General features: G+C 35.2%; 1 protein-coding gene across 13 annotated transcripts in view; it reads right to left on the minus strand.

Moving 5' to 3' along the window:
• Positions 1–720: 720 nt before the first annotated feature.
• SNAP91 (synaptosome associated protein 91) overlaps positions 721–14,889 on the minus strand; it is a 137,159-nt gene continuing 122,990 nt past the window's right edge. For 12 of the 13 annotated variants that reach the window (XM_045842901.1, XM_045842900.1, XM_045842912.1 and 9 more), the window contains 4 exons: positions 8,479–8,562; positions 7,437–7,541; positions 3,959–4,061; positions 721–2,127 (listed from right to left, as the gene is read on the minus strand). In XM_045842901.1, the coding sequence (XP_045698857.1) occupies positions 3,969–4,061; positions 7,437–7,541; positions 8,479–8,562 (282 nt within the window). In that variant the 3' untranslated portion in view covers positions 721–2,127; positions 3,959–3,968. The remainder of the gene's footprint in view (positions 2,128–3,958; positions 4,062–7,436; positions 7,542–8,478; positions 8,563–14,889) is intronic. The other variant, XM_045842906.1, reaches the window with a different exon arrangement.

The raw sequence follows: 14,889 nt of genomic DNA on the forward strand, positions 1-14,889 counted from the left end.
GAAAGCTTCGTGTAAAAAATTCCACATTAAACTTGATGTAGTTTATGAAATGATGTACAATCTAACACAACAGTTTTATTACAATATGCCCACAAATGTATAATCAAATGTAATCTACAAAAAACCATATTACATAATCAGATCCTAGCTTCTACAAGTCAATTCTCAAGACACAAAACTAGGCAACTAAGGGAAAGTTAGTTTCAGAAATGAGTATGCTTCTATTTGAGAAATATTTTTAGCTGAGATGGGACTACTTTTTGAGATGTTGGAACAAACCTAGTCATTGTCAATACAGTCACCCAATTTTATTAAAACAGGCGAATCTACATGCCACGCCTCAGGGGCCATGCATGCAAGTGTGTGAGTGAATCACAGCTTAAGCCACGTTATGGGTCTTCAAATTCCATGGTGAATTTTCCCAGAACCATTCTGACTTTAATTGCATATTTTCAAAGAAAATTCATCCTTTTATTTTTTGCAATATGTAATTTCAGTTTATTTGGCAGCAGCCACAGAGTGCCAAGTTTAATGATAGCTGATAAAAAATTGTTCTTTTTTCCCATTGTTTTTAATTTATTGTAAAACTATCAAAACTATGTTGGCACGGAGAGCATTTCTCACCCTGAATATTTTTAAATTTTCAATATTTTGTATGTGTTATGAGTGTCATTGGAAAGAGACTTTTTCCCCTAAAAAATAACCACAGAGAAAGGTATGTTTGCATTTTCTTTGTTCAAGGTGTTTATTGCATCTCAGAGGGCGTACATGCACTGGGTTTTTATACTGAAATACAAAGAAAGCCATTTTGAAACTGGTTTTAGGTCATTTTTCCCCATTACAGTGTATGTTATCCCCACAGTAAATTCAGATACAACCACTTTTAAATGGTACCGTACATCTATTAAATAATTTGAAAAATAGGCAAATGCCTTTCCAACCCAATATGCTTTTATGAAGAGCTGCCAAGTTGCTAGCGACACTGATCAACAGTGACCTCATGTATGCATCACAATCTTAAGCCAAGCCATCAGCACGGACAGTGTGACAACAAATTAAAAACTAAAGAATACAGTATGTACAGTAAAGGATACACTTTTCTGAATCAGTTTCAATTCTAATCACAATGGTACAACAAAACCTACTTTGAGCTCAGTTGAGGAATGGAAGAACACTTGTTACAGAACACACAAAGAAATACTAAATTAACAGATATACATAAAATCCACAATAAAATGAAAATATTTGCAGTAATCTTTAAATTACAGATATACCTTGGGATGTCTTCATAATAACACTTGAATAGCACATTTCTAGTTGCATTTGCACAAACATGATAGAAATGGACCCTTGATTTTCAGTGCATTTAATCAAGAATGAATAAATAGGTCAATTTAGATGCAAAACCTGACAAATATAATTAAAATATATATTTTAATAAAGCAGTGATTAAATAGGGAATACTCATATTATTTTTTTCCATTCTTGATAAGGTAGCTTCAAGGAGAAATATTTATCATGGACGTTAACCTTTATATTTTTTAAAATAAAATTTCTTAACATATACAGTGCCACAAAAATAAACATTTCTCACAACAGTTGAAGTTCCTGTGATTGGAAAAATGTACTCCACACCAAAAAAAGTTTTGTATATTTAAGTGTTTTCCTTACTATTTGATATTATCACACTATGTTTATAACAGAGAAATAGAAGAAAAGAGAATTTATGGAGTGAGTTTCGGTTTGTCCAAAAGTTGTATGTACATTGAAACCTTCAAAAACACAGACACATCTTTCCAAATGGCTCACCACACAACAGGTGCATCATCCGTCCACGGGCAAGGTCCAGAAAAGCACTGAGGGCGTCAGAAACATCCATTCATTGTTTACATCATACTACACACAAGTAACCCAAATACACTACAATTTTGAGAGTAGGGATAACAGCTAAGGTAGTACACATTCCTAATGTTCACTTTCACAGCTGTGCTACACATTCCGGAAGAGAAGTCATGAGTAAGCATTGGGTTTGGTACTGGTGGCTCACTTTGTAACTCTGAGTATCAATCTTATTTGAAGTCTCCAAACTCATTATTATTTTTTCCTATTCAGTCACAAAAATTGCAGCTGTAAAGATAAAAGCACTTGAATTAAAAAACAGTATTATATACTCCTTAAACATTTTACCTCCCTTGCAATTTTACTTCACAGGTAGTAAAAAAAAATCTTTACACAAAAGGTTTCTGTATTACCAAATTCACATTTATATGCTTTTCACCATTCTTTAAAACAAGCTTAAAATTTCAGCTGGGAAAACATTTAAAAAACCTTTTAATGTATAGTTTTGTTTTAGAAAAAAATTATATTAGCAAAATTTTGGAATTTGGATACTTAAAAATCGTAGTAGTAAGATATTCAGTTTTAATTAAGAACAGCTAACCTTTACAATAGAGGAGTGAAAAAAGGAAATGGCAGTGACTTCCATTGTTATTATTATTAATTTTTAGTTACAGTATTCAATGTGTCACTGAACAGTTGAACAAGTGACAAAATCGAAGAGAAAGGAGATATTCCCAGTGATTCAATGCCTTTGATTACTCTACTTCCTACTTATCTCCTTGGCTAATCCAAGCTTTACCAGTCGTCTTTGCCAAGAAACCTTTCCTGGTGTTTGAAGGCTGAGTCCTGTGGGTAACTCTTCCTCACAAAATATTCAGTGTGTGCCTCCCTCTTGACTATGAATCTCTGAGGGTCGCCACTGTCTCTAGGATCTCTGTGTTGGGTATTTATTAGCATTCTTGACATATGATGAGAGCAAAGCTTACTGAGTAAGAGGCAGATAAAAGGCTGCTCTGTGTAATGTCCTGGTCACTTCTGAAACAATTGCTAAAAGAAGTGCTCATTGTCTCACTTAGGCCTACATCGGTCCAGGCCAACCCGAAGTGGAAGATAACAGTAAGGCACAGGAGAATTTATTTGGCTTAGACATTAAGGTCTTAAAATGACAAATTATTAACTTTTTATAAGAAAAAAATCATAAAGCAGAAACTCAAAAATCTTAGTAGGCATTAGAGAAAGTTTTAAAATGTACAGACATGGGGGTATAATAAAAATAATGCTGGGCAGAGAGGTTTGAAACTTCAACACTCTGCTCTCCCAGTGGGACCTGGGGCTAACCACTTAATGCCAAGGATCAGTCCCTGAAGCTGTGCAATGGAGACTAAGGCATCTGGCTAGTTTAAGTCATGGGTGTGATCTCCTATAGGGATGATGAAAGAATTAATGACTATGAAGTGAACAGGACAAGTACTGTGTAAATGAAAGGCAGTGTGATCACTGTTCATCCACACTCAGCAAGTATTTGTTGAGAACCTACTCATTGTGTGAGGTGCTGGGGTTAACAGTGAACTTTCTCTTTCATCAGGTGCCTTTCATAAATTTACTATTAATCATTTTATATATTATATTAGGATTTAAAGCTAGAATGTTAAAATTTAATATTTTGCTTGGATATAGAAAAGCAAAAGGGTAATAATATAAGTTTTATTTGATGAAGCAAGAAAGGCTAAACAAAATAAAAATATGATATGTAGCCAAATATATTCTGAGGTGATTTCCAAATGCAATATTATAAATGCTACCTTTCTATACATTCCAGTCACAATTTACCAAGTAGCTTGAACAATGTTTTGCTTCATCAATATAATATCTATGTTTTCCAGTCTAAGGAAAGTTTAGAGATTTGTCTTCCTATTAGTTTTATAAATTAAGTAAGATTTAAAAAAATAATTGATAATTCATTAATAGCTTTTAGTATTGATTTTAAAATATAAACACTCAAATTATTATTATTACGTACATGTATTAAAACACAGAAGTATAAATATCATACCTGAAACAGCTAAGCATTGCATAGGTAATTATTACAAGCCCACAGGAAAAGCTCAGTATTAGATACCTTAAATTGTTTACAAGAAATCCTTGATGTTAAGATCCGCTAATGGGTCCTTTGCTGGAGGTTTCTTGGGACTCTGAGTGGCAGGTGTAGGGCTGGGAGAAAGCTAATGGGGAAAAGCCAGCCCAAGAGAGCAGAAACAGAAAGCAATAGAGAAGCATTAGGCAGAGCACATACCACAGAAAACAAACATGCAGAAGATTAGATGGCTAAGGGTTTACAAAATCTACTTTCTTCTACTTAGTCACAGTGTTATGTTTAATTTTGGATTTGTAAAATACACTTCAAATGATATTTGGCTTTCTTGGAAGTCTTTCATATCAGATGTAGCTGAAGGAAAAATTTGAGGACTCTGGTAGAACAATATGAATATGAGTCAGAGAAGATGTGAAAAACTAGTCACATAAAGATATTATGAATATACAGTAAACACAAAACAATTTCTCTGTACAAAAACAGTTTGACTTTCAGTTAATAGTACCACTAAACTAATAAAGAAATCACATGACTACTTTTATAGTGAGAGTGAGTTTGAAGGAAAAATGGAAAAGTAACAGTTTGCAGAAAGCCACATAAAAATTACTTAAAATTATTAGCTAAATATACTAGGATTTCACATAAGGTATTTTAAGTGAAAACCAGTCAAGTTTGGGGCACTGCTTATTTCAGATGAGGAAACAGTTTTCTAGTTATGAATGTCACTATATTCCAATACTGCCTGTCCAGCTTGCAGAAAAGACTAATTATTAAATACTATAGGAAGTAATCAGACTGAGCTTGCAGCAAAAGTAGCAAAGAATTAAATTACCTTGTTTCTATTTAATTGATATCTAAATTATTTAATTTATTATATAAGTAAGTTCTGAGGGCAGGCTTTTGCAGGAGTGTTAGTATACAAGGCCTTGAAAAAGGTCACATAATCTATGTAGAATAATAACTGATATTTATCTTTGAGTCTAATTAATCTTCTATGCTTATAATATGATGGAAATCTCAGAAAACTGGGATTGTGGGGCAGGAATGTACATCTTTACTGGTTCATTAAACAGAGCTCCAGAAGTAAGGATTTTAAGATTTGTTACTATGTCCAGAAACTATTCATTGACTGCAGAATCTATCAGTTAAATTTCCACTTAAAAAACTTGATTCATACTTCATAGGAAGATCAGGAAAAGTAAGTATAAGGGGTGGAGTTGTGTGGAAGATAAGAAACTCTGGACTGATCCATAATTAGTAATTAGGTGAGATGATGATAACATCATGATACCAACTGAGGAATAATGGCATTGCCCAGATATCACAACAAAGATGAAAAGTTGTTTTGTTTTCTGAAGCCACATAGTCATGTTTATTTTACTATCTAGTATAATAAGCTATGCTTCATCTCTGATATAGGATATACAATCTAAAAAATGGCATACCCTTTCCTAAATTACTATAAATTGGATTAAATGGTTAGAACACTGTTTTCATCATAGCATCTATTTTTCAAGCTTATTCTTTGAATTAAGTAAATAAATCAATACTATGTAACACTGGTATTATGCAAGAAAACAACTACCTTAAATTATAATGTTTATTAATTTATTTGTAAAGGTATTATTACATCAAATACAGTAAGATTTTAAAAATCTTAGTAACATTCTTCCAAGTTCATAAAAATAGAAACATCCTTCCCTTCTTTCAAAAAGGTAGTAAATAATCATAGATATAGTCAATCATCAAGGTAACACTCCTGCAAATGAGATCCTGCTCATAATTTAAATATAACTAGACAGAATTTAACTCCACTATTTCCCCCCAACCCTTCCTCAATCTCCCCCAAAACAACTCCGTTCTTTAGTCTCAGAGAAGACTAAAAAATTTCTTATGAAGACAATGTTTTGTGGTTATGGCCTTGAAGGCCAAGGCTTCTCACATTTAAATTTAACTGTTTGAACACCTACCATTCTCTCTCCCAGTCACCGTGGCTTTTGAGGGACTAAAGTGAAAAAGTTGGAAGCAACTTTTGGGAACATGTAGAAATGGATTTAGAGATGCTTCAAGGAAGCAGAGGGGATTAATGTACATTCATAAAGTTCACAGGAGGAATTCTGTGGATAAGACCATATAAATACCCACATGGTTAGTTAAAAACATAGCAGTAAAACCATTTATTGGTATTGTTAAAATGGATTTGAGTTGTTTGTTTCGGTTTGCTCAGCAAGCTGGGAAAATTATAAGTTGATGCTCTGTCTCTATCCGAGTTACTTTCTCATGGTGGAAACCTCTTTGGTTCTACATATTATACTTTCCCAGGCAATGTAGAAGTGGAATCAAGAAAGGTGAGTCGTCAGAATGACTATCACTATTAACAGCAAAAATAGTTCTACAAAGTGCACATGTTTTAGCATCTTTGTAATTGAAGGTAGCACAATGTTTAGCAAGAAATTCGGCCCTACCTAAAGAGAGCTTTGCCCCTTGTCCTGGATCATGGTAGATAACGTCTATACTCTTGGAATTTCCCAATCGACAGGGATGTCTTTGTTATTAAAGGTGGATTCTTGAAAGCAACACCTGATAGTTTATGCTAATAAGATAACCCAGAGTGGGGGCTAGCCATGACAGAAAAACCAACCATGTGATTTGAGAGTTGGGTCTTTGGGCCACATACCACTCTGAACTTTAGGGAGTGGGGAGGGTGCATAGATTAAGTTCAACCATGTGGGCAATTAATCAATCATTCCTATATAATGAAACCTCAGCAAAAACTCTGCACACGGAGGCTCAGGTGAGCTTCCCAGGCTGGCGATATTGCACGTATACAGTCACACATCGATGCCAGGTGGGTGACACCTCCCTGAGGACAAAGAAGTTTCATGCTTCGACCCTTCCCAGAATTCACCCTATGTATCTCTTATCTCTTCTTTTGGCTGGATCTAATTTGTATCCTTTCACTATAATAAAACTGTAACTTTAAGTTTAGTGCCTTCCCAAGTTCTTTGAGTCATACTAGGAAATTGTCTAGTTTTGGGGGAGGTCCTGGGAACCCTTGTATTTGTAGGACCCATGGGACCCATGGGACTCCCAATTTGTGGCTGGTGTTTGAAGTGAGGGTGGTCTTATGGGGACTGTACCCTCAGGCTCTGCAGTGTGACAAACTCACTGAAGTTAGTGCTACAAGTCTTGGACGACTGGGTCCCTAAACTTGAATTTGGCTAAGTCTGGGAACACAAAGTGAAACAATGGATCAGAAGTATTCATTTTCCTGGAATACATGCATAGATACTTTAAATGCCTGGCTGTTCTCAGGAACCAAGTAGGAGAGGAACGGAGGGACTTTAGGTACTTATTTCTATCATTTTCCTCTAAACCTTACTTTATTACTTCTGAAGCAACAGATACCAGGCTATATTAGGAAAAAACATTTTTCATGAGTTTCCCACATGACAGCTTTATATGTCTAAATTAATGTCATTATTTAGTGGACATTTACACTGACCTGTGTGCCAGGCACCGCTGCAGCTCCAAAGGGCGGCCGCATCATGGGCTGTGCAAACATGACCGGCTGCTGAGGCATCATGGGCATGCCCGTCCCAGCAGGGGGCTGAAAAGGAAGAGCAGTTCACAGCATCCATGCAGCCCACTATGGCAATGCCCTGATGTTTATGTCTTTAATATATTTCTGAAAATTTTGAAGGCTCCAAGTCCATGAGAATGTATGATTTGTGATTTTGAATGAGGGGTGCTGGGAAAGCTGGCAGAGGGCAGAGAATCACTGAGGTGCAGCAGCAGCCTGGCTGGCCACGCAGCAGCCTCATCCCAACTGGGCCTTATCGTTGTTTATGTGTCTCCTGGGAGCATAATTCTTGGAAAGATAAAAACTTTTGTCTTTATGGAAGATGACCCTAAACTTTGCTAGTGACAAAAGTAATGAGTGAAAAGTTCTAGTATAATGATCATGAGTTGATTTCAATTGTGCTTAGAATATATTTGATAAAATTACTCCAAAAATAACATAACAATATACTATAGAAATAATTATTATCTTTAAACCATCACCCAAGGATATATTTTTATTGATATTAGAGAAAGCAGAAGGGAGGGAGGGGGAGGGGGAGAGAAGGAAAGAAAGAGAGAGAGAGAGACAGAGAGAGAGAGAGAGAGAAAGAGAGAGAGAGAGAGAAATATGAGAGGAACATTGGTCAGTTGCCTCCTGTATGTGCCCTGACCACTAGGTAGCTGCCCTGACTGGGGAATGAACCCGCAGCCTTTCGATGTATGCAATGACACTTCAATTAATAGAGCCACCTGGCTAGGGCCTATAGAAATTATTTTGATAGAAATAATTTTAAGTATTTTATAGGTGACTTTATTATGTCATAAGTAGACTACTAATATCTAAAGCAGATGACTTAACTTTTTAAGTTTTACTTTACTGCATTTTGGGAAGAATTATATTCTAGATCAGTATTTTTTAATCTGGGATTTGGCAGAGGCCTTAGAAATGTCAGTTACAATTTCTAGCACAGGTTGTCACTCACCATTCCAAATCCTGCTCCTGGCTGTCCAACAGATGGGGCGCCGGCAACAGGAGGAACTGAGCTGGTTGGAGGTACAGCTCCTTGCTACCATAAAAACCACAAAACAACACACACATAATAACAACAAAGGAAAAGAACCAACGTAATTTGATTTAAAAATAATAGAATATAATTTAAACACGCATGCCCATTATGTAGATATGTAAAGGATTTTCAAATTTCTGTTTTAAACTTAAAAAAGGGCCCCAGCACCATGACAATATAGGAATACGGTTACCAAATTGAGGTTCACCGCTGTAGTGCTCCTTGGGCTCTTTGTCTAGCTGCTTACTTACCACCCTGCGTTTTCTTTCTACCTCTCCTCCACTCTCATCAAAGTAAATGAGTGAAATTCCTCTAGCTTATCTTTTCCTATTGTCACATCCTAAGGGTATTGGGTCAAACACATGGGGAACAAGTTTACATTTACATTTTCTATGCTTAATTTCCATCCCCCCATTTTAAAATTATTCTTTTTTGTGTTGTAATTGCTCCTCTCTGACTTCTGACTGTTGTGATTGTGCATAATGGCCAAAATTCTCAGTTTTAGGAAGCATTTAATAGACTATGCACACATATCCCATTTCAGGTACAGGTCTGGTAGTTTTCATCATAGACCCAAGCCCCCTAATATTTCCCTTATGTTTAAAATTAACCGTACTACAAATGCATTACATTTAAGTTAACCATTAAAGCAAAATTCTAATTAAAAAAAAGAAAATATTAGTGACAGCAATGTCAGCAAAAATGGTGAAGGAACTTTAAAAGCCCAGCAACACCACAAAAATAATGGCAAAACAAGCAAAAACTCATAATCAACTGTTTTTGGAATTCTGGAAACTAAATAACCTAGAAAGTACTTATTTGAGAATATCAGCTGAATCGATAATAGTGAACTTTAAGGCATTTTAACTTATCCTAGTTCCATCCACTGCGTTCTAGTTCAGTTGTAGTCTTGAACTAGACTAATAGTACCAGAGGACACAGAATATATTTCATTATTTGTTTTGTCTTGTCTGATGGCTCACTGGAAAGATTGGCTCAAAATCTTCTCTTTTCCTCGCCAAACTGGGAATGCACCTAGTGCTAAAGTTGTTACCTGAAGCCTTGCGTGGAAAATATTTACAGGCAAATGTTTTAGCTGTTTCTCTTTGAGGCATTGGATAACAGCAAATAGTAGACTAAACAAAAAGCTTGGGAGGAACGGCTGGAGAATGAAATGCTTTGAGGATTTAGGGTTTGAAAAGCTTAGATGTACTCCTAGGAATTCAGAAAGCCATGCACATGCCCGAGACTGTGCACATGCCCAGGAAAGGCTTGAGAAGGCTTCTGGCTGACCTTGGGGCTGTGAGCAAGCAGTAAGTGATCGCTAATCAGAGCTGCAAACTGCCTGGTTGAGTTTGGAAACGTTCCCCAACACATAACTCAGCTCCTCCACAAAAGCTGAGAGATATTTTATATTCCACAAGTTTAAGTAATATCTACCTAATGATTAGCTGACCACTTAGATAAAGGAATACAGACTTCAATGGTCACACCTGAGAAAGACACAGACTACAGAATTAGTGTGGAATGGTCACTAAAGAATCAAACAAAAAACTAAAAAGTAGCAAAAACAAGCCTTTGGGAAAGAGGTAGAATCTGATTTTAAGTTTCCACATTATAACATTCAAAATTTCCAAGTTTCAACAACAAATTACGAGGTATACAGATACATAGCACACAAGCAGGAAAAAGATCTCAAATCAGTAACTTATATTTACACCTTAAGGAACTAGAAAAAAGAAGAACAAACTAAACCCAAAGTAAGCAAAGGAAGTAAATAATAAATATTAGATTGGAGAGAAATGAAATATAGAATAGAAAAACAAAAAAGAAAATAGAAGAAACCAAAAGTTGGCAATAAGGTAAGAAAAAGAAATAGATAGCATCCAGGTAAGGAAGCTTATATGGTCAATTACCCTATGACAAAGGTGGCAAGAATATACAATAAGGTAAAGACAGTCTCTTCCATAAGGGGTGTTGGGAAAACTGGACACATAAAAAAATGAAATTGGGTCACTGTGTTATACCATAAATAAAAATAAACACAAAATGAACTAAAAACTTAAATATAACACCTGAAACCATAAAACTCCTAGAAGAAAATAAAGGTAGTAAACTCTTTGATATTGCTCTTGGCAATATCATTTTGGATTTGTCCCTTGGGAAAGAAAAAAAAAGAAAAAATATCAAGCGGGACTACATCAAACTAAAAGTGTTTGCAGAGCAAAGGAAAACACCAACAAAACAGGAATGAGCTACCAAATGGGAGAACATATTTGCCAATGATACACCTAATAAAGTGTTAATAGCCAAAATTTATAAAGAACTTATACAACTCAACACCAAAAATCCCAAACAATCCAATTAAAAAATGGGCAGAAGACCTGAATAGACATTTCTCTACAGAGAACATACAAATGGCCAATAGACATATGCAAAGATGCTCAACCTCATTAATCATCAGAGGAGTGAACATTAAAACCACAGTGAGTTACCACCTCACACCCATCAGAATGGCCATCATCAATAAATCAACAAGCAACAGGGGTTGGTGAGGATGTGGAGAAAAGAGAACTCTCATGCACTGTTGGTGGGATTGTAAATTGATGCAACCACTAAGGAAAATAGTTATGGAGGTTCCTTAAGAAATTTAAAATAAAGCTGCCATATGATCCAGGAATTCTACATCTGGGTATTTATTGAAGAAACCAAAACACTAATTTGCAAAGATATATAAACCCCTATATTCTTTGCAAATTTACTAGTTATAGCCAAGATACAGAAATAACCTAGATGCCCATCAACAGATAAATGGATAAAGAACATGTGATATATAATATGTATATAATGAAATATTAATCAGCAATAAGATGGAATGCAATCTTGCCATTTGTGACAACATGGATGGACTTAGAGGGCATTATGCTAAGGGAAATAAGTCAGACAGAAAAAAATATCATATAATTTAATTTATATGTGGAATCTAAAAAAAACAAAAATAGATGAATAAACAAAACAAAACAGAAATAGACCCATAGATGCAGAGATCAAATTGATGATTGCCAAATGGGGGAGGGTGGGATGAGAATAAAACATAAATAATAAGGAAAAAGGAAAGAAGAAATAAAACTATCTCTATTTGTAGATGACATGAACTTATAGATTGAAAGTCTAAGGAATCCATACACAAAAAATATCAGAGTTAATAAACAAATTTAGCAAAGTTGCAGGATATGAAGTCAATATACAAAAATTAGTGTAGTGTTCCCTGTATACTAGCAATAAACAATCAAAATATGCAATTACAAAACCAATTTCATTTATAATAGCATTAAAAACAATAAATACTTAGAAATAAATTTACCAAGAGAAGTATAAGCCTTGTACACTGACAACTATAAAACACTGCTGAAAGAAATTAAAGAAGACTTTGATAAATAGAAAGGGATTCTGTGTTTGTGGATTGAAGGATTTAATATTGTTAAGATGGCAATGTTTCCCAAATTGCTTTACAGATTCAGGGGAATCCTTATCAAAATTCTGACTGCTTCTTTTGGAAAAAAGGATAATCTGAATCTAAAATTCAAATGGGAATGGAAGGGACCCAGCTGAAGCAACCTTGAAAAAGAACAAATTTGGAGGACTCACACTTCCTTGGTTCTAAACCTTACTATGATACTACATTTATCAAAACAGTGTGGTACTGGCATAAGGACGTATAGATCAACCTGACAGAATAAAGAGTTTGATAATAATACCATTAATCTACGTTTGATTGATTTTTTGACAAGGATGCCAAAACCAATGACTAAAGAAAGAAGTCTTTTCAATAAATGGTCCTGGAACAACTGGATTTCCATATGCAAAATACTGAAGCTGGACCATATATAAAAATGAGCCTAAAAGAGGCCAAACATCTAATATAAGTGATAAATGTACACATCTTTATAAAGAAACACAGGTGTAAATCTTTAAGACCTTGGATAAGGTAATAGTTTCTTAAATATGATATCAAAAGCACAAGCAACAACAAAAAATAGTTAAGTTGAAGTTTATCAAAATTAAAAACTTTTGGAATGGGAAGGGTTTACAGGAACAAATTTAAAGGACACATGGACAAAAACTAGGGGGAGGGTGGTAATAGGAGGGAAGTGGGGAGGGTTGAGTGGGTGGGCTGGAATGGGAGTAAAAGGGAGAAAACTGTACTTGAACAATAATTAAAATAAAATTAAAAAAAGAAAAAAAGAAAAAAGAAAACTGTTAAAAAAAACCTTTTGTGTGTCAAAGAAAATTATCAAGAAAATAAAAAGATACCACACAGAATGGGAGAAAATATTTGCAAATGATGTATCTGATAACCATCTAGTATCCAGAATAAAGATTTCTTAGAACTCAACAATGCAAAGGCAGCCCAATTATAAAATAGGCAAAGGATTTGAATAGACATTTCTCAAAAAAAAAAAAAAGAAAGACATACAAATGGCAGTAAGCACATGAAAAGATGCTCAACATCATAAGTCAGGGGAATGCATATCAAAATCACAATTGAAACCCTATGCAGTGCTGGTGGGAATGTAAAATGAGGCAGCTGGTGTGGAAAAGTTTGGCAGTTCTCAAAAAGGTAAATATAAAGTCACAAAGGAACCAGCAATTCCATTCCTAGGTATATACCCAAGGACACATGTTCACAGAAAACCTTATATACACATAATAGGAGTTATTTTTCATAAGAGCCAAAAAGTAGATATATCACAAATAGCCATCAGTTAATGAGGAATGTGCTACATCCAAACCATGGAATATTCAGCCATAATACTGAATGATACTGATATATCTACAGCATGAACAGACCTTGCTTCATAACAAAACATTTTGCTAAGTTAAAGAAGCCAGGCACAAAAGGCTCCATATTATATGATTCTCTTTATAAGAAATACCCAGAATATGCACATCCATAGGAACAAAGTAAACTAATGGATGCCAGGGGATAGGGAGAGGGGGAAGTTGGGAGGGGGCATGCTTCTTATTGGGGTGATAGAGAAATTCTGAAATCAGATATTGGTGAAAATTTTACAACATCATAAATATACTAAAAATCACTGAATTTTACCCTTTAAAATTGTTAAAATGGTGATTTAAAAAAATGGTGATTTATCTTCACCCAAGGACATCTTTTCACTGCTTTTAGAGAGAGAAGAAGGGAAAGAGAAACATTAATGTGAGAGAGAAACATTGATTGGTTGCCTGCCAATCAATGTTTCGTGTCCCAGCAGGGGATTGAACCCATAACCTTTTTGTGTATGGGATGATGCTCCTACCAACCGAGCAACACTGTCCAGGGAAAAAAAAATTTTAAAAATGTGTTTATTGATTTTAGAGAGAGAGGAAGGGAGAGAAAAGGAAATATCAGTGTAAGAGAGAAACCTTGACTTGTTGTCTCCCATTTATGCCTTGGCCAGGGATGGAAACCACAACCCAGCTATGTGCCCTGCCTGGAATCAAACCCCCAAACTTTCAGGGTACAGGATGGCCAACCAACTGAGTCACACTGGCTGGGGCAAAAACGGCAAATTTAATGTTAAGAGAATTTTATCTCAAAAATTTCTTAAGAAAGAAAATACCTAAGGGTAGCAGAATATGCCACACCTAAATATGCCTCTTTGGCATAAGGATTATTTTGAGAAACAGTAGACATAGGAGAACCTCTGAAAATGGAGAAGCTAAACTTTTATAAGGGACATTTACATTTATAAAGGGAATCTCCATTTTTAAGGTTTCTCCTTTACCTAGAAGGAAGAGAAGAAGGATGACTACATCATAAGACAATCTTGTCAATGGAGAAGGCACTGATTTAAATCTACATAACAAACCTTACTTTTGTTTACCATGCTTTTCCTGGTAACCTGCCCGTATCTGGTAACCTCATACCTTTCTTTCTTTTCTCTTTAGCTGAAGATGGCATTTAAGCTAGTGGCTTAGGCCACCTCAGAGAGTTACTAATTTTTGATCATGTATACATAAGGCATACATGTTAATAACCTGTTTTTCTCTGTTTAATCTGTCTTTTATTATAACAATCTCAGTCAAGAACTCAGAAGGGCAGAGGGAAAGTTATTTTCCTTCCCACTACAAGTATTATATTTCAGATTCATTTTTTAATTATTGCTTTTTAGAGAGAGAAGGAGAGACAGAGAGAGAGAGAGAGAGAGACATCGATTTGTTGTTCCATTTGTTTATGCACCCATTAGTTGATTTCTTTCTGCGCCCTGACTAGAGATCAGACTCGCACACCTGACCTATCAGGATGACACTCAGACTGACTGGGGT

This window comes from Phyllostomus hastatus, unplaced genomic scaffold (assembly GCF_019186645.2).
Source record: "Phyllostomus hastatus isolate PE091 unplaced genomic scaffold, TTU_PhHast_1.1 phas_contig_40, whole genome shotgun sequence".
In the NCBI taxonomy this organism is placed as follows: Eukaryota; Metazoa; Chordata; class Mammalia; order Chiroptera; family Phyllostomidae; genus Phyllostomus; species Phyllostomus hastatus.